This window comes from Schistocerca gregaria, chromosome 5 (assembly GCF_023897955.1).
Source record: "Schistocerca gregaria isolate iqSchGreg1 chromosome 5, iqSchGreg1.2, whole genome shotgun sequence".
Lineage (NCBI taxonomy): Eukaryota > Metazoa > Arthropoda > Insecta > Orthoptera > Acrididae > Schistocerca > Schistocerca gregaria.
Genome location: NC_064924.1, coordinates 51,131,001 through 51,155,261, shown reverse-complemented (window position 1 = coordinate 51,155,261; position 24,261 = coordinate 51,131,001). Strand labels below are relative to the sequence as shown.

Sequence of the window (24,261 nt, the reverse complement as noted above, 5' to 3'; positions counted from 1 at the left end):
TCCTTTGACTTTGCAGTGTTAAGCACTTAAATTTGCTGCGTAGACATATGTATTCCCGTTATTTCATTACTCTGCATTAATTATGTTTTGGTGCTGCATTTGTTTTTGTCAGCGTAAAAAGTCACCAGCGTCTCGTTGAAGCTGTCAGTCACGCAATCGCTCTCAGCCCGCCGTTCCTGTATATAAGAAGTTTGTCTGTGAGTTGAGTCCGTCTCACGAGTGGTTTCACTGTACCACACTACACTCTGCCGCGCGCGCTGTCGCTACTGTAATACAATCAACATGGTCCTTATGTGCAATATCATGTTCTCACTGCTGTTTCTGTTATAAATGTAACCTTTCATTGTACTCAGTAGAGCGACAGCTATGATATACCTTATCTCTTGCTAGTGGTGATAAATAGGAAATCCACTACCAACGAAGTTATGAGACGCGAACCTCTCTGCAAATAGGGGAAAAGATACGAATTGCTTGTGCAATGAATAAACGATTTAGTCATTCTCGTTGATTGTGGATTTTTTCCCCCGCCCAGAAAAAGATCCCAGAAGAACTCAATGAATCGCACGTAAATATCGACGTTTGTTACGCCACAAACGGTGCTTGTATTGCGAGCCAATAATATGAGTTAAAAGCTATTTCCACTTATGTTTGTATTTTGTGTCTTCTGAAAACCTGGAGGTACTTATGAATAGCCTTGTATTAAGAAAATCGCGAGACTGACAAATCTCATACAAAATAAACGCAACAGAAATTGAAAACAGGACTGACTGACTGACTGACTCTATTTATAACATACACAAGCGAGCAGTCACAATTTGGTTTAAGTTCAATTTATTTAAAAAATAAAAGGATCGTTGCTGGATTTGTTTTTACGAGTTCATCATTAGATGCCTTGCATGCTTTTATCGAAACATATGGTAAGTTCGTTGCAGGTATGTTTCCCTATAATAAGCAGATATTGACTTTCAAATGTGTGACGATGATCGCAATCAACGTTTCGCTAGGAAAGTTTAAGAGTAAAACTTAAGTAACATAACTGCATCGAAAATTTGTTTACAACATATCTCTATAATGAAACAAAAACGTTGATTTTGATGTTTCACACAGTAACACTGTTGTCTACGTTTTTTTGGCAGTACATATATTTTTAGAGTTCCATGTTAAAAGAAGTAAGAAAGAAAGTAGCTCAAAATGCTGCTATACACCGGTAAGAACAAAAATATGGCATTCCATGGAAAGGCGGGGAATACTTCTGCTACATTAGATTCAAACGGGTAGTTTAAAATGAACATTTTATAACGGTCTTTATTAATCCATAAAACAATAATTAAAAATGTAAAAATGACAAATCTTAAAGGGTTGTTGAGTGATGGGAGCAGGGCGACAACAGGGTGAAAAGGTCTTTTTTCTACTTCGGTATTTGGTCAAGTATGGCTTTTTGGTCTTTCTTTCACTCCCCTCCCTCCCTCCCTCCCTCCCTCGTCGGTAGTGGTGTCTCTTGAAATGTTTAATACTGCTGATTTTTCTTCCTCGCCGTTTCCGATCGTCTCGAGTATAATGCCAATTTCTTGTGCGTTTCTTCCGACCCCTTCTGATCATTTAGAGGTGGACTTTAATGATGTGATATAAATGAAGATCTTTTTGCTTAGTCGCTGTTCGTCCATTCTTGCTACGTGCACATAAAATTTCAAATGTTTCCTCATTGCATCCGTTAATTTTTCTGTGTACTTAAATCTCTTCATTTTCCTATTCTTCGAAGTTCCACCGATAGTCTTCTGAGGTCCCAGACTTTTCCTGAGAATCTTTCTTTCCTTCTTTCAAAGTTATTCCAACTGTCCCTTTTTATTTAGAATAAGCTACTCTGAAGCACAGAGATCTCCTGGTTTCATAACTGAAATATAGTGCCCGATTTTGTTCTCCTAGGATATCGCTTGTTTGTTGTATCTGTTGTGTGTTAGTTTGTAAGCAACGTCTAATTTTCTATCTCTTCCTCTGAGTGTCTATTTATGCAGACTATTGAACTGGATTCATTCTCTTAAGTATTTGGATTTATCTGTCCTAATCATTCCATATTTTGCCTCCATGTATTTATCTCCTCAGTGAGTTTGTTCCATGTGTTCTGTCCTTTAATGTGATACTCTGAGACCGGCTTTTTCCAGCGATTTCATGCATGATGTCCAGCCTAAAAGGACAAGTCAAACTATTTGGTTCCGGTGACCTTTCCAAGTTCCAAACATCTGCATCTGACTAGTGAGAAGGATACTTGAGTTAGAATCCTGGTCATCGTACAGATTTTCATCCGTCGCTTCAATCTGGATATGTACAAAAAAGAGCTAGGTCATCGGCAACGTTAGTCAAAGAGCTGGTTGTTAATCCGTTACTCGAAAAGTTAACTTCGTTGCGTCGCGGCACGCCTCAGACCACCAACGGACACGCCGTGGTAAAGAGGAAGTGTGAGGAACGGACGTTCTGTGGCGGTAAGGATGACTTTTTAAGATGTCCTACTTGCTCATCACAACTGGAGAAATTATGTTCAGATATCCAGGGAGGAGTAAAGCCCCCATTGTACCTTAGTAAGATGCAATTTGGGTGTGCACTTAGGTGGGGTAGTACTCAGCGAAGGAATAGCATACGGTAAATAATGATGGGTTTGTGGGGTGCTCAGCTGAGCGGTCATCAGACACGGGAAATGGTCACACGAGTATGTGTCAAAGAGAACAGGCAAGTCGAGACGATGCTCAAGCTGGTAAGTAGGTGCAGGAGGACAGATCCAAATGGGAATAGGTGTGAGGAGTCTGAAAGGAACATGTCTCCTCCCTTGATGGGGTTTAAGGTGACAGAGGGTCAGTCAATAGGAGCACCTGTCTGACAGCTTCTGGGATAACCCCAAAGGGGATAATGTACATTGACAGCAGAAAGGAGTGAGACAGTTACTCAATAAGCTGGGGGAAGTTTTCCCTGGTGACACTGAATGAAGGGGGGGGGGGGGGGCTAAGGTACAAAGGGAAAAGGTCAAGAAGGGAAATGCGAACCGCAACAGCTTGAAGCGAGGTAGTCGGGGAGATGGGTTGACAATTAATGAGGACGGGGGGAAGGAGGAAGAGAACAAGCAGACACTGCGATTCTAGGAGCAGCCGTGAGTTCTCTCTGTGGGATCGAAGGCCACGAACGTTCTATTGGTGGAGAGTCCTAACGAGGAAAAAGTGAAGGGGTGTCACCTCTTCGGCTGCCGAGTGCCAGCCTTCGAATACTCGCTGCTACAGGGCGCAAAGGCAGTAGGATCGTGCTGCATAAGGTCTACAGAGGCGCCTTCATTCTCCTCCTCTCGGCCTGCGGAGTTCAAGGCAGATAAACGGTTGGTGGGGGCGCACCCCAAGCGCTGAGGTCGGCCGAGCGAGTATGACGTGGCGACACACTTTAAGATCGAGTCTGCAAAGAAGACTGTTTGACTTATTGGAGCCTTTCCTGTTGTCAGAGGTAAGACTGATGTTTGCTGGCTGGAGAAACGTAGGAAGTCTTCACGGGAGTATTCCTTCTGTACTTCCCGCCCCGCCGGTTATGTAGGTGGTGACTTCGCCACGAGAGGCGAAAGTTTGGTGGCCTGTTGCATAGGTGGAGGAGGAGACGGGGACTTTATCACGACCTGGGCGGTGTCACAATCACAGTGCCGACTTGAGGTCGCATGGTGATGTCCTTCCTGAAGCGAGCTGTAGCAAAAACAGTACTGTAAGTGCCAGAGGGTAGAATGCAGGGTTTCCGACTAGCCAACAACTTGCGATCGACCGGGTAAGGCACTTTTTCCTTCATCCGGATGTCCAGGACAGCCCGCTCATCGAGATACACGAGACAATCGCGGAGGGAGGCGGCTTAGCCGCCACTGCAGTTGATACGGCGGGGGCAAGAGGCGGACCATCGCCCTCGTGGGCATCCCTACCACAGGTTACATATTTCGCCAGGTATCGACAGGACATTCGAGTGTGGCTGTAACGATGACACTGGTAGCAGCGCATCGGGTTTCGAATGTACAGTCGGTCTGTGCCAACTTCATAGCCTGCTTTGATCTTTGATGCAAGCACAACTATCTCATGCGAGATGGACTGGAACGACAGCTTGATCAGACAGTTACGTTTGGATTTCTGCCTCGGTCAGACTACCGAGCACCCTAGCGTAAACAACAGCACGGGAAGACTTCAGCTTTCGATCGGCCTCGACACGAACAGGATAGCCATGGAGACGCGAAGCTGCAAGCGTTGTGATTGAGAATCAGTAGTAGCCTGCAAAAGCAAAGTACCATGTGTGCTCTGAGTCTTCCGCGACGGCATACATGAATAAAACGTTCTCGGTTTTCCAGCCGCGTCAATTTAAATAAAATGCTCGAGCTTTCGATGGCCATCTCCGCCATCGTCGTCAAGAGTTCACTGACAGTTCGTCAGTGAACTGCTGACAACGATGGCGGAGATGACCATCTAAAGCTCGAGCATTTTATTTAAATTGACGTGGCTGGAAAACCGAGAACGTTTTATTCAGCAATTGCATCACCTTTCTAAACAATAAACAGATTTACCGTAGTAAAGGAATAACCGTATTCAGGAATTGTGGTGCAGCTGCGAGGGTCTTTAAATCGTTAGCCTCATTCAGTTTTCGTTTGGCAGACTGACTAGGAAGATGATTGGTTGATTGCGAGGAAATCCTCGTGACTGATGCGAGCCGTGAGCTTTCGCGCATTTTCTGCCCATTTTCCGCCCGCACTTCTCGTGTCTTGCTTCTCTCTATAGAGTGGTGGCGAGGAGATTTTGTCAGACATTTCATCACGGCAATGATCCTATTCTCGGCGGTTAAGCGTTTTGCTGTTTCCCTCATACATAGGACCCTTTCTCGTTCCCAAAGTAACGTTCTCTACCAAGTTGCACTCCTCGTGCAAGGCGCATCTTAGTTATTCACGAGTTAACTTAAAGTTTCGGAAAGAGAGAAGTTTTCGTTAGCATTTCGAAAACCAAACTGACGTCACCCTATTGTATTTTTCCTCTGCCACTATGAGACGTTAAAGTTCAACCACCCATACCACCCCAGGTGCAGTCTCACGTGCAATTAGGTATAAAGGAACTTAGACTAAATAAAACACCTACATGTCGCGTCTTCCTTCCAGAAGGTGTAGTGCTCTCCCCAATGTAAAGCCACCCATTTCGTCAGTCTATGAAAGGCACTAAACGTCATCTGGGCGTCGGCGGGTTCATGCGAGCCATCGTGTTTACATCCCGTAACAATCAAGACTCTGGGAATGGTAAAACCTAATTTCCACTTTCTGTTGTCGCGAAAGAAATTTTGGTTTTGTATATTGGATTGACAACGGAGTTAAAATCTGGGGACGAATGTGGATTCTTGAGACGCACGTTTACTGTCTAAGTTTAGTTTTTAAGTTTGCTCGAAGTAATTTGGACTCGGGATAAGGAACTTTCTTGAACGTGCACTATCACCTGTGAAATTTTGTTACCTTTAAAACTGCCCTGAAAAATGAGCATACAGAGCAAGAGAGACCCAGACGACGATAAAAATACAGGAAGGTCCGAATGTGTCATACCAGACAAAGACAACACACGCAGGCTACAAAAACCACGCACGTAGACCAGTTTCTTGAACAAGGGCATGCAACATCTGTTTCATATTTTTAGATGCAAGGACACGTAGCGACAGTTGTAATATTCAAGTGCTCGTCGTTAAGGATACTGCAGCTTTTACTTCGTCCGCCGTGGTATATCCATTATAGCGAGTGGCTGGCGACGTGAGAGTCATCAGCTCGATTGCCGCCTTTTGCAATTATTTGTTATTTAAGATTCGTAAAGTATCTCAAGTTGAGTTATTTATGTAATACTTGAATTTACTGTAACATTTCGAGTATGAATGAAAAAGAATATTCTGCTGAGGCAGGGAGTTCTGTATTTCGTAAGTGCCCAATAAAGGTACTTTCCGCGTGAATTTTTACTTCTTGTTAATGAGCCTGCTATCTTAACTGGTGCTTAATTGCAAGTTCAACCTAACAGTATAAGTAGTTTGCAAATACCAGTAATAAGATTTTTCAGTATCGACGAAAATGTATCTAGAGAGAATTGACTGACGGTTGCAATAATATTTCGCTGTTGTGTTACTTATAATTGTATTTTTTGTCAAATGGGTGGTTTTGCAATGGTCAGGAGAAAGTGAATTTTTGGTGACTATTGTGGAGTCCAAGCCCAATAGATGCCTAAAACGAACAAAATGCTACAACTTTAAACACACTTACGCAAACAATGGGTGGTATGGTTAACTCAAATGAAGCATCTAAGTAAATGCACTAACGGAATAAAGCAAGAAATTAGAGCACGCATGAGCTATTTCCGAAAATAGTGCTGCAATTAGAAAAGTTAGTATCAAATGCCGAAAAGATGAAACTGTTTGAAGAGTTGTGTGGTATCTCAGACCTTTACAAAGTACGTTGTAAAAGTAGGGAAGCAGTTTGCTAAATGGTCTGTTGACAAATTTGATCAACTTCAACGGACATTACAATCAGAAATTCTCGAACTTTATGCAGGAGAAAGATTGACTGCACGAATAGTTAGTGTAGTCGCTTAGGGCCTATTTGTCTTCAGAAACTGAACAAGCATTGAAAAAATTATTTAGACAAGGGATTTGCGTGGTGCGAAATGTAGCAATAGATTCTAAACAATGTGTGTCGCCTTGCACTTTAGTACTAAAAAAGATCCGTAAATTTCGGCTACATGATTGGTAACACAAATTTAAAGATTGTAGATATAACTAATAACAACGGGTTACAATTAGGAACAACTAGAATTGGAAACGTTACGTAGAACGTGTTGTGAGGAAAGAGAACCGAAAATTACGTTTTATTTGTAGAATACGTAGATGGTCAAACATATCTACTAAGCAGACTGCCTACACAACACTAGTCCACCTACTTCTGCTGCTTTATTCCATGGTATGCTGTCCTTATCACATGGAATTGACAGATGAAATACGGGAGTCACGGATAGGCGGGTTTGGATGGCAGTTATAAAAATAAAAACCTTGTTCGTTGCAGCGAGCGCGTGTGAATAAGTTTCAGTCCCCTGCTGTCTCCTTCAAAAACAAAAATATTTTGTTGATTCCGATCTGCATAGGGAGAACTGACCATCCTAATAAATCACATCTCAGAAGAAAATCTCCAAGTGTTCCTCTTTCCTATGTGCTACTCTTGAGTGGAACATTCGAGAAATAGGCCAAGTGGTTCTACGAAATTTTACATTTAGGTGTTAATTGCTAATGTTGGAGAAGGTTTTACCTTTTGTTGACTGGGAGAACACTATCTTCACTCATCATATTTGATACAAAGTTTTCGTTATACGTTCCGTTTTTGCCGCCTGCTTATTGGAAGATCTTTTAAAACAAATATTCACTCGCCGGCAGTGCGTTGTGGGCTTGTTAGCGTTGGGTGGCATCTGCGCTGGTAGTCGTTCGTTACAATCGCCAATGAACACAATTGAGTACGACCGCTTCTTATTGGTCTAGACCTGTTTTTATTCACAACTCCGTCGCGCCGGTATCACGTATATTTCTATGACCTCAATATGGGAACTCGCCTTTTATTTAGAGACATTATTCATTCCTGGTTCTTGTGCAACGATGTTTATAAAGAGATGCGTGTTACTATACGGAATGGGTTCTTAGACATGTCCATCTGTATACTATGCAACTGAAGTAGGTATCTGATTAAAAAAATCCTCCTTAGTCGATCCAGTGAGTTAACTCATGAGGTGTCAAATTCTTTATGTGGCGATGAGAAATTCTCTTCATATTAAGTATCTTCACCATAAAATACATTTTTCTCTGTCTTTGTAACCAGTGTAGGATGGGAGACTGCTCTGAGTGACAGACTCAAACAATTGATAGTTTATTTTCTCGTTTGCTTTTGTTTTCATGGAGATGGTTCCAGTAGTTGAATGGACTAGATTGGAAAGGAAAAAAACCAAGTTCAGGTTTTAACACAAGCTCTGTTTGCTGAAGAATGGAAAAGTTAGTTGACCATTTGGTAATTAAAGGAACTACCTCACATTTAGCTTAAGCTATTTTAATGAACTATGCAAAATTCATCTGGATCGCAGGATGATTATTTGACTACTCTGCAACAGTGTGCGAACCACTGCACCATCTTTATCAGGGTCTGGTTCGGGTAACCACGTTTATCTTCATGTACATCAATAGAACGTTAGGTTTTGAAGGCAAGCATGAAAGAAAAACTCTTCCTATTAAAATTTATTAAAAAGTTTACATTTTAAAATAATATTTGTTGACCAGCAAATCATTTTTAAAATCATTAAAGTTAAAAATTGTTTATTTGTTGTTTTTCAGTTTCTTCTTGTAGGTGCAGGTTTTTCTACCGGAGTGTCTTCAGTATTCCAATGACGTTTTATGATTATGTTTTCCTATCGTTATTCTGCAAATAAATAAAGACATGAAATTAGTAATGACTTTCACTGCAAACTGAATAAATTGCTAATGATAGAATGAATTCTTTTGAGACAGAGTGCTATATCAAAAATATTACAGTGAACCAGTGTGAAAGAGTGCTACTATTTAACGCTGTTTTAGAATTAACGTTGAGCAAAATTTTTGCTGACTAATTGCCATGTTGGTAACTTTAAAAATTTGATTTCTGGCTGCAAGAAGACGTCACCATGAAGTTGTGCACGGTCTACAATATCGTCTTCAACGGGATTTCTACAGAGTCAAAACATCCTAATCCTGAGTTAGTACTTCTCAGGAGTCAAAAACTAAATACTTTTTCAGCAACGTATTTTTGTAGTCTGGAACCGGTTTCGATTTCTTAGTGGTGGTTAGCTGACAACATAAAACAACGTGCGACTTTGAGATTAGCGATATACACGGATTTCTTATGAAAGAAAGTATTAAATGTTTTAAGAATTACGAAGGTAGTCATTTTGTAAGCGGCTAATAGATTTTACTATTTTAGTCTGGTTCCCTTGATGAAAACCTGGGAACTGGAAAAAAGGGAAGAGGAATTGTTTCTTCATTTAAATGTCCTATGCTTATTTATTTCATATCCCATGTAGTGCAACCTCTGAACATTATATATAGAACCCAGTCGTGTGCTCCGGTTACCTAGTTACGACAGCTCTGCCTGACTGACCAACATATGCTTTCAAATAAATAATTGTTGATCTAACTTTACTATTTGGTAATATTTTTGCTCTTATTCTAAAATGCAGGTCTGTAACTATAAGATTACCTTTTTACAAGGCTGTCTGAAATATTGATAACCAGATTTCATCAGTGACGACTTGTCCCTGATGGCCAACGTATAGAAGTAATGTAATTTTAGGCTTTTCCGTAGAATTTTATGTATCAGGTTGTGGTAGTACACCCTGTATCTCTCCCCGAGGTCTATTAGTTGCGCACGACTCATTACTTGGAGTGTGCGTATATTTCTAGCTGAAATTCTCTTTGTACAGATATCCCTTACTGTGAGGTGAGGCAACAATTGCTGTGCCTATCATAGTTCGCGAAATATGTTAAACACAAAGATGGGTGAAGAACTGGCGCGTTGTGCATCACATTCAGCTTTATTATTTCTTTTCTACTAACTATTACCAACATATTTCTAACCCAATATATGTGCCGCTGAATGCACCTACAAAATTACATTTTGCGAAACGTATATGGAGACATAGGACGTCGACAGTGTTGAGATGCGCGAAAAATGCCGCAAAAAGTTTAACATATTTATTCTTTAATGCTAAGACAATCCTACAGTCGAGTGAACCTAATGAAACGCTTGGCAGCACTTTTGACAGCTCTCAACTACTAAGTTTAATGAATGTAGGTGAAAAGAATAGTTTTCTATATAGCTATCAAAAAGCGGTTGGATGGTTGGTAGGTTGTTGAAGTTAAAAGAACCGAACTGCGAGGTCATTACTCCCTTCATCCAATATGTACCGGTCCAGGAATAATCCTCGGAAGACCAATTCTAAGCAAAATATAGTATGGCAGAGAGAAAATCAAGGAGAAGTAGGAGGATAGCGAGAGGTTGTAAGGTAGCCGAGTCGCTATGCACGGAGTGCAGTTGGAGGTCCCCAGAGCGTGGGCTGCAGTGGGAGACACCCCTTTCCATCCTACCAACACCACCTCACCGTCCTTTACCCCAAGAAAACGAACATGACAGACAAGATAGCAGAATTTTAGGAAAGACAGAACATTACAAATGGCAAACATGAAACAAGAAGAATAAAAAGGTGCGAAAGGTAGGAACCAGGCCAGACCACGAATAACAGAGGAACATTTGCATTCAACAGTTGTCTACAATCCCCACAGACTTGGCTGGCACAACAACGTTAACGACATGCCGGAAATGGGATGGGGGTAGTGGGAATATACTGTCTCACATCATACTGGCATACGTCACCTTGACCTTTTCAGGCAATAAATCAATTTCAAAGGCCGAATGAAGGCCCCATCAACAACTCAATTGTCTTCGTCGCCGTCTGGGGACGACAGATAAATTGTACATCCCATCACTACAAGTTTATGCATACCTCATTTTCAGGCTCCAGGAGGAGGTAATGATGGAAAATTATGCCTTTAACCGAGTTTAGACTTTTGGGGATTTTTTTTGTGGTTTTAGGGCGCACAACTGCAATGGTCATTAGCGCCCTGACTAATTTAGGAATGTACCGCGAGGCACAAGGTTAAAACAGCAACTAAAAGGGACAACAATATAAAAGACGTATTAACAGGCATAGGATTAAAAAACTACAGCATAATCAAACGTCCTTAGACAGGTGTGTCAAGTTGGTAAAACGAAGAACGCGAGCAGCAGCTCCTGGGTCATCCGCTAAAATGGCATCCAGAATACATGGCAGGCAAAGATCAAGACGCAGCGTAGTAAAATCCGGACAGGACGTTAAAATGTGGCGGACCGTCAGTAATTGCCCACATGGACAGAACGGCGCCGGCGCTGCCGTCAGCAGATGGCGGTGGCTGAACTGGCAGTGTGAAATTCGTAGCCGGGCCAAAACGACCTCCTCCCGCCGAGAAGGACGTGAGGAGGACGTCCAAGCTGCGGGAAGAGGTTTCAAGGCCCGAAGCTTGTTGTCCGTAAGTGCAGCCCAATCGGCATGCCACAGCGATAAAATGCGCTGACAAATGACCGTGCTACAATCTGATGAAGGGACACAAGAAGCCGTCCGAGGCTGGAGGACCGCAGCCTTGGCAGCGGCATCTGCAGCTTCGTTCGCAGGGATACCGACATGGCCAGGAACCCACATGAAGCTAACTGTGAGACCCGTGGTCCACCAGTTGCTGAAGAGAGCGTTGGATCCGGTGCACGAAAGGGTGAACCGGATAAGGATCACTGAGGCTCTGGATGGCGCTCAGAGAATCGGAGCAGATGACATAAGCAGTATGTCGGTGGCGGCAGACATAAAGAACAGCCTGGTAGAGGGCAAAGAGCTCAGCTGTGAAGACCGAACAATGGCCATGTAGCCGGTATTTGAAACTTTGTGCACCGACAATAAAAGAACATCCGACCCCGTCATTGGTCTTCGAGCCATCTGTATAAATGAAGGTCATATTAATGAACTTCGAAGTTCGACAAAATGGGAGTGGTATACTGAACCGGGGGTAACCTCCTTTGGGAGCGAGCGGAGGTCAAGGTGAACGCGAACCTGAGCCTGGAGCCAAGGTGGCGTGTGGCTCTCGCCCTCTCTAAAGGTTGCAGGGAGTGAAAAATCAAGGTGTTGAAGGAGGCGACGAAAGCGAACTCCAGGGGGTAGCAGGGCAGAGACATACAACCCGTATTGACGGTCGAGAGAGTCGTCAAAAAAGGAACGATACGATGGGTGGTCGGGCACTGACAGAAGCCGACAGGCGTAACGACAAAGCAGCATATCGCGCCGATAGGTGAGTGGCAATTCACCGGCTTCAGCATGAAGACTCTCGACGGGACTAGTATAAAACGCTCCGATCGCAAGCCGTAAACCCCGACGTTGTATGGAGTTGAGGCGGCGTAAGATGGACGGCCGTGCATAGGAGTATACAAAGCACCCATAATCCAGTTTGGAGCGGACGATCGACCGATATATGCGAATTAGGACGGTTCGATCCGCTCCCCACGACGTGCCACTGAGAATACGGAGGACATTTAGTGAACGGGTACAACGGGCAGCCAAGTATGACCCATGTGGAGACCAACTAAGTTTTCTGTCAAATGTAAGACCTAAAAATTTTGTTGTCTCCACGAATGGGAGAGCAATGGTGCCGAGTCTTAAGGACGGTGGGGTGGGAGAAACTTTTTGTAGCGCCAGAAGTTAATACAGACTGTTTTCTCGGCAGAAAAACGGAAGCCATTGGCGACACTCCAGGAGTAAAGATGGTCAAGAGAACGCTGAAGACAGCGCTCCAGGAAACATGTACGCTGCGCGCTGCAATAGATGGTAAAATCGTCCACGAAAAGGGAGCCTGATACATCATCTGGGAGGCAATCCATTATTGGATTGATCGCTATGGCGAAGAGAGCGACGCTCAAAACTGAGCCCTGTGGCACCCCATTTTCCTGGCGAAAGGTGTCTGACAGGACAGAACCCACACGTACCCTGAACTGTCGATCCATTAAAAAGGAACGAATAAAATGAGGGAGGCGACCGCGGAAGCCCCATGTATGCATGGTGCGGAGAATGCCCGCCCTCCAACAGGTGTCGTAAGCCTTCTCCAAATCAAAGAACACAGCCGCGGTCGGGCGCTTCCGCAAGAAGTTATTCATAATGAAGGTCGACAAGGTAACCAGATGGTCAACAGCAGAGCGGTGCCTACGAAATCCACATTGTACATTGGTAAGTAGGCGTCGAGATTCGAGCAGCCAAACCAAACGAGAGTTAACCATTCGCTCCATCACCTTACAGACACAGCTGGTAAGCGAGATGGGTCGATAACTGGGAGGCAAGTGCTTGTCCTTCCCCGGCTTTGGAATCGGTAGAACAATAGACTCGGGCCAGCATGCGGGAACATGTCCCTCAATCCAGATGCGATTGTAAGTACGAAGAAGGAAACCTTTACCCACAGGAGAAAGGTTCTTCAGCATCTGAATATGAATAGAATCAGGCCCCAGAGCGGAGGACCGTGACCGGGCAAGTGCATTTTCGACTTCCCGCATGGTGAATGGGACATTGTAGTTTTCACAATTCGAGGAGTGGAAATTAGGTGGCCGAGCCTCCTCTGCCTGTTTTCGGCGGAGGGAGGCAGGGGGGGGTAATGAGTGCAGCTCGAAACCTCTGCGAAAAAGCGGCCGAAGGCATTGGAGACATCCTCAGGGGCCACAAGGACGTCATTCGCGACCGTCAAGCCAGAAACTGGTGTGTGGACCTTAGTGCCAGATAGCCGGCGCAGGCTACCCCAGACAACAGAAGGAGTAAAACTGTTGAAGGTGCTTGTGAAAGCAGCCCAGCTGGCTTTCTTGCTTTCTATAAAAATACGACGACACTGCTCACGAAATTGTTTATAATTTATACAATTCGCCACTGTAGGGTGGCGTTTAAAGGTACGTAAAGCACGTCGATGAGCACGAAAGGCGTCTCTACATGCTGCGGTCCACCAGGGGACCGGTACGCGGCGTGGAGAAGAAGTAGTGTGAGGGATGGAATATTCAGCAGCAGTGAGAATGACTTCCGCGAGGTGTGTGGCCTGACTATCGCAGCTTGTGAAGGTTTGATCTTGAAAGGTCGCCCTGGAAGTGAAGAGCCCCCAGTCTACTTTGGAGATGTTCCAACTAGTTGAGGACAGAGAGGGGGTATGATGCAGGAGATGGATAACACACGGGAAGTGGTCGCTCGAATATCTATCAGAAAGCGCATAACACTCAAACCGGCGTGCAAGTTGGGTAGTACATACAGAGAGGTCTAAATGGGAATAGGTGTGAGGTGTCTGAAAGGAAAGTAGGGGCGCCAGTATTGAAGGCAGACAAGATTGAGCTGGTTGAAAACGTCTGCTAACAGGGAGCCCCTCGGACAGGATGCTGGAGAGCCCCAAAGAGGATGGTGAGCATTGAAGTCTCCAGTTAACAAAAATGGTGCAGGGAGCTGAGCAATAATTTGCAGCATGTCTGCTCTGATAACGGCAGACGACGATGGAGTGTAAACGGTACAGATGTCAAATGTAAAATTGGGGAGAGTAATGCGGACGGCAACTGCCTGCAGGCCGGTGTGCAATGCGATGGGATCATAGTAGGTATCATGCCGGACCAGCAACATAACCCCTCCATGAGCCGGAATACCTGCCACAGGGGGTAAGTCAAAACGCTCAGAGGTGTAGTGTGCCAAGGAAATTTGATCACATGGGCGTAGCTTCGTTTGCTGGAGAGCTACGACGAGCGGACGGTGCGAGCGGAGCAGCAATTTCAAGTCCTCTCGGTTGGAACGAATGCTGCGAATATTCCAGTGAATAAGTGCCATCGTGAGAAGAAGATGCAAGAAGGGGTCATCTAGAAGGCCGCTGAGGGCCCGGCTTCGAGCGAGCACTGCCGCCGCTAGCAGTAGGCGGACAGTCATCGTCCATTTGTTCTATAGGTTCATCGGCCATCTTGTGAAGATGGCCGGGAGGGGGAGCTTTCTCCGCTGGTGAACGGCCAGGTGTTCGGCTACCAGCTGTGCGGCCAAGCGAAATGGATGACGGCCTGGGGCGGCAACCGCTGGGGGGCGCAGAAGGAGAAATGCACCGTGGCGGGGAAGAAGAACTGTGCTTCCTATGAGCCTTCTTGGAAGGATTGGTCGATGCTTGAGGTTTCGATGTACGTAGAATGTCTGCACGAGACGGTTCTTTCTTGAAGGCCCGTGCTTCTGACTTCTGGGTCTTCGCCCTGGCAGAAGCTGATAAAAGTGCTTGTGTCGGAGGGGCGACGGGAGGAAGAGGAGACGTCGACCGGGCGATCTTAGCACTGGCCGAACGGACGACCGTAGTGCTGAAGATCAGATCGCATGTCTGCGTCGCCACCTCCCCGGTAGTCCGAGGAGAGGACAGTACTGTACTTCCCCGCTGGGAGCAACGTGGGCTTCCTACTAGCGAATAGCTTGCGGGCAGCCGAGGTGGAGACTCTCTCTCTTTGACCCGAATTTCTTGGATACAGCGTTCTTCCTTGTAGACGGGACAGTCGCGGGAGGACGCTGCATGGTCACCGCGACAGTTCACACAACGAGGAGACGGAGGTGGACAATCACCCTCATGGGCATCCCTGCCACAAGTCACACATGTAGCAGCATTGGAACAAGAATGGCGAGTGTGATTAAAACGCTGACACTGGTAGCAGCGCGTAGGTGTCGGGACATAGGGGCGAACAGAAATAACCTTGTAGCCCGCCTTTATGCGTGACGGCAGCTGAACACTATCAAAGGTCAAGAAAAGTGTCCGGGTCGGTACAAGGTCATTGTTGACCTTTTTCATGACCCTATGGACAGCCGTCACGCCCTGCTCAGCGAGGAAAGACAATCTCCTCGTCAGTCAATCCGTCGAGTGATCTAAGACCACTCCACGAGACGAATTCAAAGTGCGGTGTGCCTCCACCCAGACAGGGAACGTGTACAGGAGTGTGGGCCGAAGCAGTTTTTGTGCCTGAAAGGCGCTCTCAGTTTCTAGTAACAAGGTACCATTACGCAACCTGGTATAAGACTTGACAGATTCCGGCCATGGCATCTACGCCCTTCTGGATAACGAAAGGGTTGACAGAAGAAAAATCCTTTCCGTCCTTAGATCGAGAAACTACGAGGAACTGTGGGGCAGGCGGTAGTACTTTTGTCACTGGTAGCTGGTCAAGTTTCCGTTTGTGGGCAGAAGTCTAGAGAGAAGAAAAGAAATCCATTGCGGAGGAATCCCCATGATTGCCAGCGTCTCCGATGGCGCGCTCCTTCCTTGTGGGGACCCTCTCAGAGGGCACTACCGCCTTAGATTATTGTTCACACCTCAGGTCACACCTCCCGAGAAATGGGGGGGGGGCGCAAGGAGATAGGGGGGGGCCAAGGAGATAGGGGGGGGGCCAAGGAGATAGGGGGGGGGCCAAGGATATAGGGGGGGGGCCAAGGATATAGGGGGGGGGCCAAGGATATAGGGGGGGGGCCAAGGATATAGGGGGGGGGCCAAGGAGATAGGGGGGGGGCCAAGGAGATAGGGGGGGGGCCAAGGAGATAGGGGGGGGGCCAAGGAGATAGGGGGGGGGGGGCCAAGGAGATAGGGGGGGGGGGGCCAAGGAGATAGGGGGGGGGGGGGCCAAGGAGATAGGGGGGGGGGGCCAAGGAGATAGGGGGGGGGGGGCCAAGGAGATAGGGGGGGGCCAAGGAGATAGGGGGGGGCCAAGGAGATAGGGGGGGGCCAAGGAGATAGGGGGGGGCCAAGGAGATAGGGGGGGGCCAAGGAGATAGGGGGGGGCCAAGGAGATAGGGGGGGGCCAAGGAGATAGGGGGGGGCCAAGGAGATAGGGGGGGGCCAAGGAGATAGGGGGGGGCCAAGGAGATAGGGGGGGGCCAAGGAGATAGGGGGGGGCCAAGGAGATAGGGGGGGGCCAAGGAGATAGGGGGGGGCCAAGGAGATAGGGGGGGGCCAAGGAGATAGGGGGGGGCCAAGGAGATAGGGGGGGGCCAAGGAGATAGGGGGGGGCCAAGGAGATAGGGGGGGGCCAAGGAGATAGGGGGGGGCCAAGGAGATAGGGGGGGGCCAAGGAGATAGGGGGGGGCCAAGGAGATAGGGGGGGGCCAAGGAGATAGGGGGGGGCCAAGGAGATAGGGGGGGGCCAAGGAGATAGGGGGGGGCCAAGGAGATAGGGGGGGCCAAGGAGATAGGGGGGGGCCAAGGAGATAGGGGGGGGCCAAGGAGATAGGGGGGGGCCAAGGAGATAGGGGGGGGCCAAGGAGATAGGGGGGGGCCAAGGAGATAGGGGGGGGCCAAGGAGATAGGGGGGGGCCAAGGAGATAGGGGGGGGCCAAGGAGATAGGGGGGGGCCAAGGAGATAGGGGGGGGGGCCAAGGAGATAGGGGGGGGGCCAAGGAGATAGGGGGGGGGGCCAAGGAGATAGAGGGGGGGGGCCAAGGAGATAGAGGGGGGGGCCAAGGAGATAGAGGGGGGGGCCAAGGAGATAGGGGGGGGGCCAAGGAGATAGAGGGGGGGGCCAAGGAGATAGGGGGGGGGCCAAGGAGATAGGGGGGGGCCAAGGAGATAGGGGGGGGGGCCAAGGAGAAAGGGGGGGGGCCAAGGAGAAAGGGGGGCCAAGGAGAAAGGGGGGGCAAGGAGAAAGGGGGGGCAAGGAGAAAGGGGGGCAAGGAGAAAGGGGGGGCAAGGAGAAAGGGGGGGCAAGGAGAAAGGGGGGGCAAGGAGAAAGGGGGGGCAAGGAGAAAGGGGGGGCAAGGAGAAAGGGGGGGCAAGGAGAAAGGGGGGGCAAGGAGAAAGGGGGGGCAAGGAGAAAGGGGGGGCAAGGAGAAAGGGGGGGGCAAGGAGAAAGGGGGGGGCAAGGAGAAAGGGGGGGCAAGGAGAAAGGGGGGGGCAAGGAGAAAGGGGGGGCAAGGAGAAAGGGGGGGGCAAGGAGAAAGGGGGGGGCAAGGAGAAAGGGGGGGCAAGGAGAAAGGGGGGGCAAGGAGAAAGGGGGGGGCAAGGAGAAAGGGGGGGCAAGGAGAAAGGGGGGGCAAGGAGAAAGGGGGGGCAAGGAGAAAGGGGGGGCAAGGAGAAAGGGGGGGCAAGGAGAAAGGGGGGGCAAGGAGAAGAGTAAGTAAGACAGTGAGATGGAGAAGAACAAAGAAAGGAACCAAGCAAAGGAAGGAAGAAACCAGAAGAAGTGAAAAACCAAAATGAAAGCAAATATAGGTCGTGAAACCGTCCGTCTCCGGACGCAGGCGCTAACTACCTCCTTGAGGGGGAGGGACTCCTTTTAGTCGCCTCTTACGACCTGCAGGAATACCGCGGGCTTATTCTAACCCCCGAACCCGCAGGGGGGGACTTATGGGGAGTGATAGTCACCAGAATGTTATCCAGCTTGCCATAAGCAATCAAGTCCGCCACTGGGCAGGGGATGCTGGTTTAATCATTATTAACCCACTAAATTTTGGAGATGGCTGCACGCCTGCAAGTTCCGCAAACTTACTCTATAATCTCTACAAAGAATAAAAGCTTTATGGCCAAAAAAAAAAAGAGTCCCAATGTGTCCTTGTATATGCCAGGTACTGAGGGGAAGATTTCTCTGCTTGTTGCCTAGCCTCAAGGTCCTTCCACAGCGCATCCAGGGAATGAGTAATTTTGGGGTCATACCTCTCTGCACTGAACGAGCTCTTTTCTTCTGAAAACAATGACGAGGCCACACAACCACCAGTGAGAAACCTTCATCCGCTTTCTATGCGAGTTACCCACCATTGTGCCACCCTTCCCGAAGAGAGCTCTCCATGGGCACCACCCGGTGACAGCAATGCCTATCTGTCCAGTAACCCGTTGCTCAGAGTCCTTTTGCCCCAGTCGATGGAAACATACTTCTCGGCATCGATGGGCAGTTGCCAACTGCAGCACCAAAAGTTGGATCCCTGTGTCGTCAGATTGTTACCAGAGCGCCAGTACAAACCCAACGACAGGGAATCACGCTTTTATTAATGAAAAGAAAGCTCGCTCTAGAAGTGAAATGGAAAACGAGAATCCTAAACCATATGCCAGATCCAATTATCTGTTTATTCGTTTTGTTTTAGGTCGCAAAAATACGTGCCCATGTCAAAACTGTGGAACACTAAGCCAAAGAGCCGAGTTAAAAAACGACTATACATCAATCAACGGAAGAGGATACAGCTAAAAAACAGGGATGCGTAGAGAAGTCTATGAAATACGCCATAGAGACGCAGAGGTCCAGAAAAAAATGGCCTTCGCTATACTACTACGACGAATAGAATGTAAATCGCTGTTGACAGGAAGCTCATCGTTCGCTGAAACAGCCAATAACTCAGACGGCAAAACCCAAGCGGGAAGGTAAACGGTTTAAAAAAGGGCATTCCACCAGAAAATAGCGGAAAGTTTAAAGTTGGACGCAATGAGTAAAAATTGGTGGGAGAGCACCACTTAAATGGCGATTGTTAAAGGGCAGTGCCCAATACGCAACTTAGTTAAAATGATTTCCTCGTGGCCGGAGGGCCGAGAGAACGTCGTCCAAGACGCTGGGAATGGTTTGATAACCCGGAGATTGTTCCCATGAAGGAAGGACCAGTGGCGATGCCAAAGCGACACCACCTGCTGACAGATGGCAACACAGAGATCATCAGAGAGCATGTAAGAACTAGTAGGCTGAGGCATGAGGGCTGCAGCGCTGGCAGCAGAGTCAGCAGAGTCAGCAGCCTCGTTTCCTGCCACCCCGACATTATCAGGAACCCACAAACATCAGTGACCATCAAGAGTGAGCAAGTGACCGTTTTCCTGGATCCGTTGCTGTAAGGGATGGACTGTGCTCAGAACACAGGTGCTTTGAAGGGCGCTGAGAGTGTGAGCAGATGACAATTCGAAAGCCTGTGTCGCTGGATGTTCTCTGTGGCTTGATACAGCAGGAGGAGATCTGCCTTAAATACTGATCAGTGTGCCGGAAGCCGATATCGAAAACCGTCGGCGCTAATGACGAAGGCATATCAGACACTACAGTCAGTCCAAGAAATACCAGTGAACACAAAGGTACTATCGCAACATTCCCCACGAAAGTCGTGAAACTGAAGGCGATAGAGAGGCTGGAGTAGTGTCATTAGGAAGCGAATGAAGACCAAGATGAACACAGGCCGCTCCACCAAACGAAGGTGGTGAAATGTTCACACCAACTGGGAAAGTTGCAAGAAGCTTGAAAATCTACCAGAGCAAGAGCCGAAAGTTAACTCCAGGACGTAATAGAAGATGGACACTCCCCATACTGGTGATCGAAAGCATCGTCTAAGGAGGTGGCATAGGATGAGTTGCCACGCACGGCAGACTAATGATATGCATATCTGCTGAGGAGGAAGTCAAGGCGCACGGCGGAAGCACAGCGTTAGTTCGGCAGATTCTGCATACAGACACTCAACCGTGTCAGTGTAGTTGTGATGTAGCTGACCAATTAGCTGGCGAAGTCTGCCCTGGTGACATCGAATGGAGGAAGGATGTAAACAGTACAAAAGGAAAAGGTCAAGTGAGGAAGAAAAAGGCGAACTGCAACAGGTTGAAGGTGGGTAGTCAGGAAGATTGATTGGTTATGAATGTCATCCCATATTAGCAGCATGACTCCCCACGAGATGGAATGTCGACCTTGGGGAAGGTCAAAACAGACCAGGAAGAATTGTGAAACCTTGAAGTGGTCGTAAGGACTCATCTTTTCTCCTGAATACAGAACAAGTGGACGCCGCGATTATAAGAGCAGCCATAAATCCTCTGTTGTATCCAAGGCAGCGAACGTTCGATTGGATGACAGTCACCATGAGGAAAAAATGATGTCTCCTCAGCAGCTGCCCAGTGCCAGCCTTCGAAGATTCGCTGCTACAGGGCACAGAGGCAGGAGGAACCTGTTCCAGTAGGTCTACAGAAGCATCGGCATTCTCCTGTTGGTCTGCTGAGTCCAGTACAGAAGAACAGTTGGCGGTGCGCACTGGCGACACGGAGGTCGGCTGGGAGAGGGTATCTGGCGACACTGTCAAAGAGGATCTTCAAGTCTGAAGGAGAAGAACGTTTGCCTTTGTATGACTTCTTGGAGCCTTTACTGTTCTCAGAGAAAGTGACTTAAATGGAGGGATGTATGAAGTCTTCACTGGAGAATTCCTTCTGTCGATTCCGGCCTGCCAATTGTGTATCTAGTGGCTTCGTCCCGTTAAGTGAAAGTTCGGTGGTGTGTGGCACAGCTTTAGGAGGAGACGGGGACTCTACCATGACGCTGGGTGATTTCACAACCGCGGTGCTAAATTTGAGGTAGCATGTCAGCGTGGCCATGTCCTTTGTGGAGGGAAATGCAGCAAGAACAGTAATGTAGGTGGCAGATGGTAGATTGCAGATTTTCCGACTAGCCAACTACTTGCGAGCGACTGGGTAAGTCAATTTTTTCGTTCACCCAGCCCAGTCATCGAGGTACACGGCAAATCGGGGGGGGGGGGGGGGGGCATTGCAGTTGATGCAGCAGGGAGGAGGAGGAGGCGGCCACGGCCCCAATGAGCATCCTTACCACAGATTACACATTTGGTTGGCTTGGTGTATAAAGGGACCAAACTACACGGTCATCAGTCCCTTTTTTTCTGACGCAAACATGGCTCTAGGTACAAAACCACCCACCACACCTAAGAAGAAAACGAATGGAACGAACAAAAAAAGGGGGGGGGGACAAACCACAGAGTATGAGCCAGCCACTCTGCAACACATTAAAACGTCCACCCGAAAAGGACAAGGCGAGATGAACACATGTAGGGAAAAGACGACCACCAAGACAAATGCAAAGAAAGTGCGACAGAATTAAAATGGAGGGAGGGTGGCGATCTCAGAGAGAAGGTTAAATGCCCACCCTGAGATGGTACCACAGCCCCCACGAATAAAACTTTAAATCCGCTGTTGAGGCATTTTCGCCCAACACCGAAGGTAGGTTTTTGAGAAGGTTGAAAGTCCGCTACAGAGCGGCTAAAACTGAGCAGTCCATCAATATGTGGACGACAGTCGTATGTGAGCCACAGTGACACCGAGGTGGGTCCTCACGACGGAGGAGGTAGCCATTACACATTTGGCCAGGTGTCGACAGGACTAGAGTGGTTGCAACAATGACACTGGTAGCAGCACATTGGGTTCAGAATATATAGTCTGACTGTGATAACTTCATAACCTGCTTTGATCTTTGATGGAAGAACCACTATCAAAAGTGAGTAAGATTGTGTGTGGGCACTAAGGAGGTATCTACATTTTTTCTTCACCTCACGGACTGCACTGACACCCTGATCAGAGAGGTACATTTGTATTTCTGTCTCTGTCAGACGGTCAAGTAGCCTCGTGTAAATACCACCACGGGAAGAATTGAGCATTCGATCTGCCTCAACACTAACAGGATAGCCATGGAGGAGCGAAGGTGCAAACTTGGGAATCAGAAACACTCCGCAAAAGCAAAGTGCCATTGAGTAAACAGTAGTAGGAGTTCATAGGGCCAGCAACTGCATCGACACCTTTCTGAATAATACACGGATTTACTGTAGCGAAAGACCGGTCAGCTTCAGTACGTGAACCCACAAGGAACTGTGGTCTTAGAATCCTTGGCCTCATTCCGATTACGTTCGCAGCCGTTAACTGTAAGGATGATTGGCTCATCGTGAGAAAATCCTTCGTGATTGCCACTGTCTCCAATGGCGCGCTCCTTCCACCCGCCTTAGGCAACTATTCACCCCTCAGGTCAAACCTCATGAACACTTGACAGAGGGTCCATTTGGGAAGGTTGCAGCTCAGGCCATCACCCCTTCCTGGGCCTGGCATGTACCAGGGGGTTCTTGCGAACCGTACCTGTTTACCTGGGATTGGTAATTACGCGTTACTCAGTCACCAGTTACACGTCAGACACTGGGCCAGCTTCCAGGAACGCACAGAGAGGAAGAAGAAAAAGAGGAACCTCAAACGTCGAAGCGGAGGAAGTACAGGAGAAGGTGAAAGAAGAAAGTAACGGAGAGATTCTGATAATGACTACCGAAAATGGAGTGTACATTTTCAAAAACGGCTCAGACATGTTCCCCACGGGAGGGGAAAAGTACAACAAGAGGATAGACATGCAGCACGGAAGGGAAAAGATGCTGCAAAGACTGGGGCCACGTGGTTGCCAAGAATGAACCCGCCAAAGAGTTCGAGCCCCACCCCCTCGGAGGGGGGGGGGGGTGTTCAATTTGTTAACGCCTCGTACAACGGTTTGCGAGACCATCAGACACTGACCGTTATGGTAGGAGACGGTAAGGAAACACGGAAGGGCCCCCAGAGAAATTCTCTCCAAGAAATCTTTAGTCACAAACCCACTGACAACTGAATAAGTTGTTTTATTATCAAACCAAGTACACAGCGCACACAGCGAGAGCGCTAAACACAAATATTTCTTACAAATTTTATCCTCGCATTACTGTTTCGCCAAGACACCCAAAGCAGCGAAACGTCTTAGTTCAAAAGCGGCTTTATGTATGGTAATAAACTTTCACACCCAGATTTATGTTAAAATAAAGTCTATAATTACATCGCTGCTCTTACTACTTTGATATATGTGCGCAAATACGAATAGCTCCAATTCTGTGGGCCCGGGCCACGTACGCATTCGACTTCGCTCTATGCTAAGAAGTTTATTAGGGATTTCACTGAGAGTATCTCGGGTAAATGTTTTGTGAATACTAGATACTGTTGCCATGGCCGGGGTTAAAGAACTGCTCAGATCGTCTGGGGCTGATGAATGCATCACACGCATCAGGATCGGTTAAAATATCTGTTTCGTTCCCCACAATACGAAATAGCCTTAGGTGTTGAGTGAACACAATTTAATTTGAGGCAGAGATTGCTTTTTCCACTGCTGCGAAAGCACTGAATTTTTATCCACGCCGCTCCTTGGCAAATACGTAGAGAGTATTTGAATGATATCACATGTTACCTATCTCCCATATGTTTTGTTCGTATTCGGTCATCACCCCAAGAAATGAAGTCCTTAATTTGATCAAATCACTTGTGTTAATGTTGTGACCGGTTACTGATCACACGCTATCCACTTACCAAATTCACAGGACATTTATCGATAATTCAAGTGTAGACCCTAACCAATGTTCTTGCTTAGTTTTCTTTTTCCATAGAAATTTTATGTGCGATTCATATATTACAGAAAAAATGTTCAAATGTGAGCGAAATCTTATGGGACTTAACTGCTAAGGTCATCAGTCCCTAAGCTAACACACTACTTAACCTAAGGTATTCTGAGGACACCCGCCCCCCCGCCCCACACACACACACACACACACACACACACACACACACACACACACACACACACACACACACGTGGCCATGAGCTGGAGTTGTAACGTGCAGATGTGCACGAATGTCTTACATTTTAGACACAACATGGACGGCGGACATGCAGTGTTAACTCACATAAGCATACCGTCACCTTTACCTTTTTAGGAAATAAATCGACCTCAAAGACAAAGATGAAGGCCCCAGTAGCAACCATGATGTTCTTTGCAGTCTTATGGGGACAACAGACAAATTATACAGCTCTTC

At 47.4% G+C, this 24,261-nt stretch overlaps 1 protein-coding gene across 2 annotated transcripts in view; it reads right to left on the bottom strand.

Moving 5' to 3' along the window:
- Positions 1-8,270: 8,270 nt before the first annotated feature.
- The window catches only part of LOC126272785 (DNA-dependent metalloprotease dvc-1-like), a 63,547-nt gene continuing 47,556 nt past the window's right edge, over positions 8,271-24,261 (bottom strand). For both annotated transcript variants that reach the window (XM_049975932.1, XM_049975933.1), the window contains exon 5: positions 8,271-8,464. In XM_049975932.1, coding sequence (XP_049831889.1) covers positions 8,460-8,464 — 5 coding nt within the window. In that variant the 3' untranslated portion in view covers positions 8,271-8,459. The remainder of the gene's footprint in view (positions 8,465-24,261) is intronic.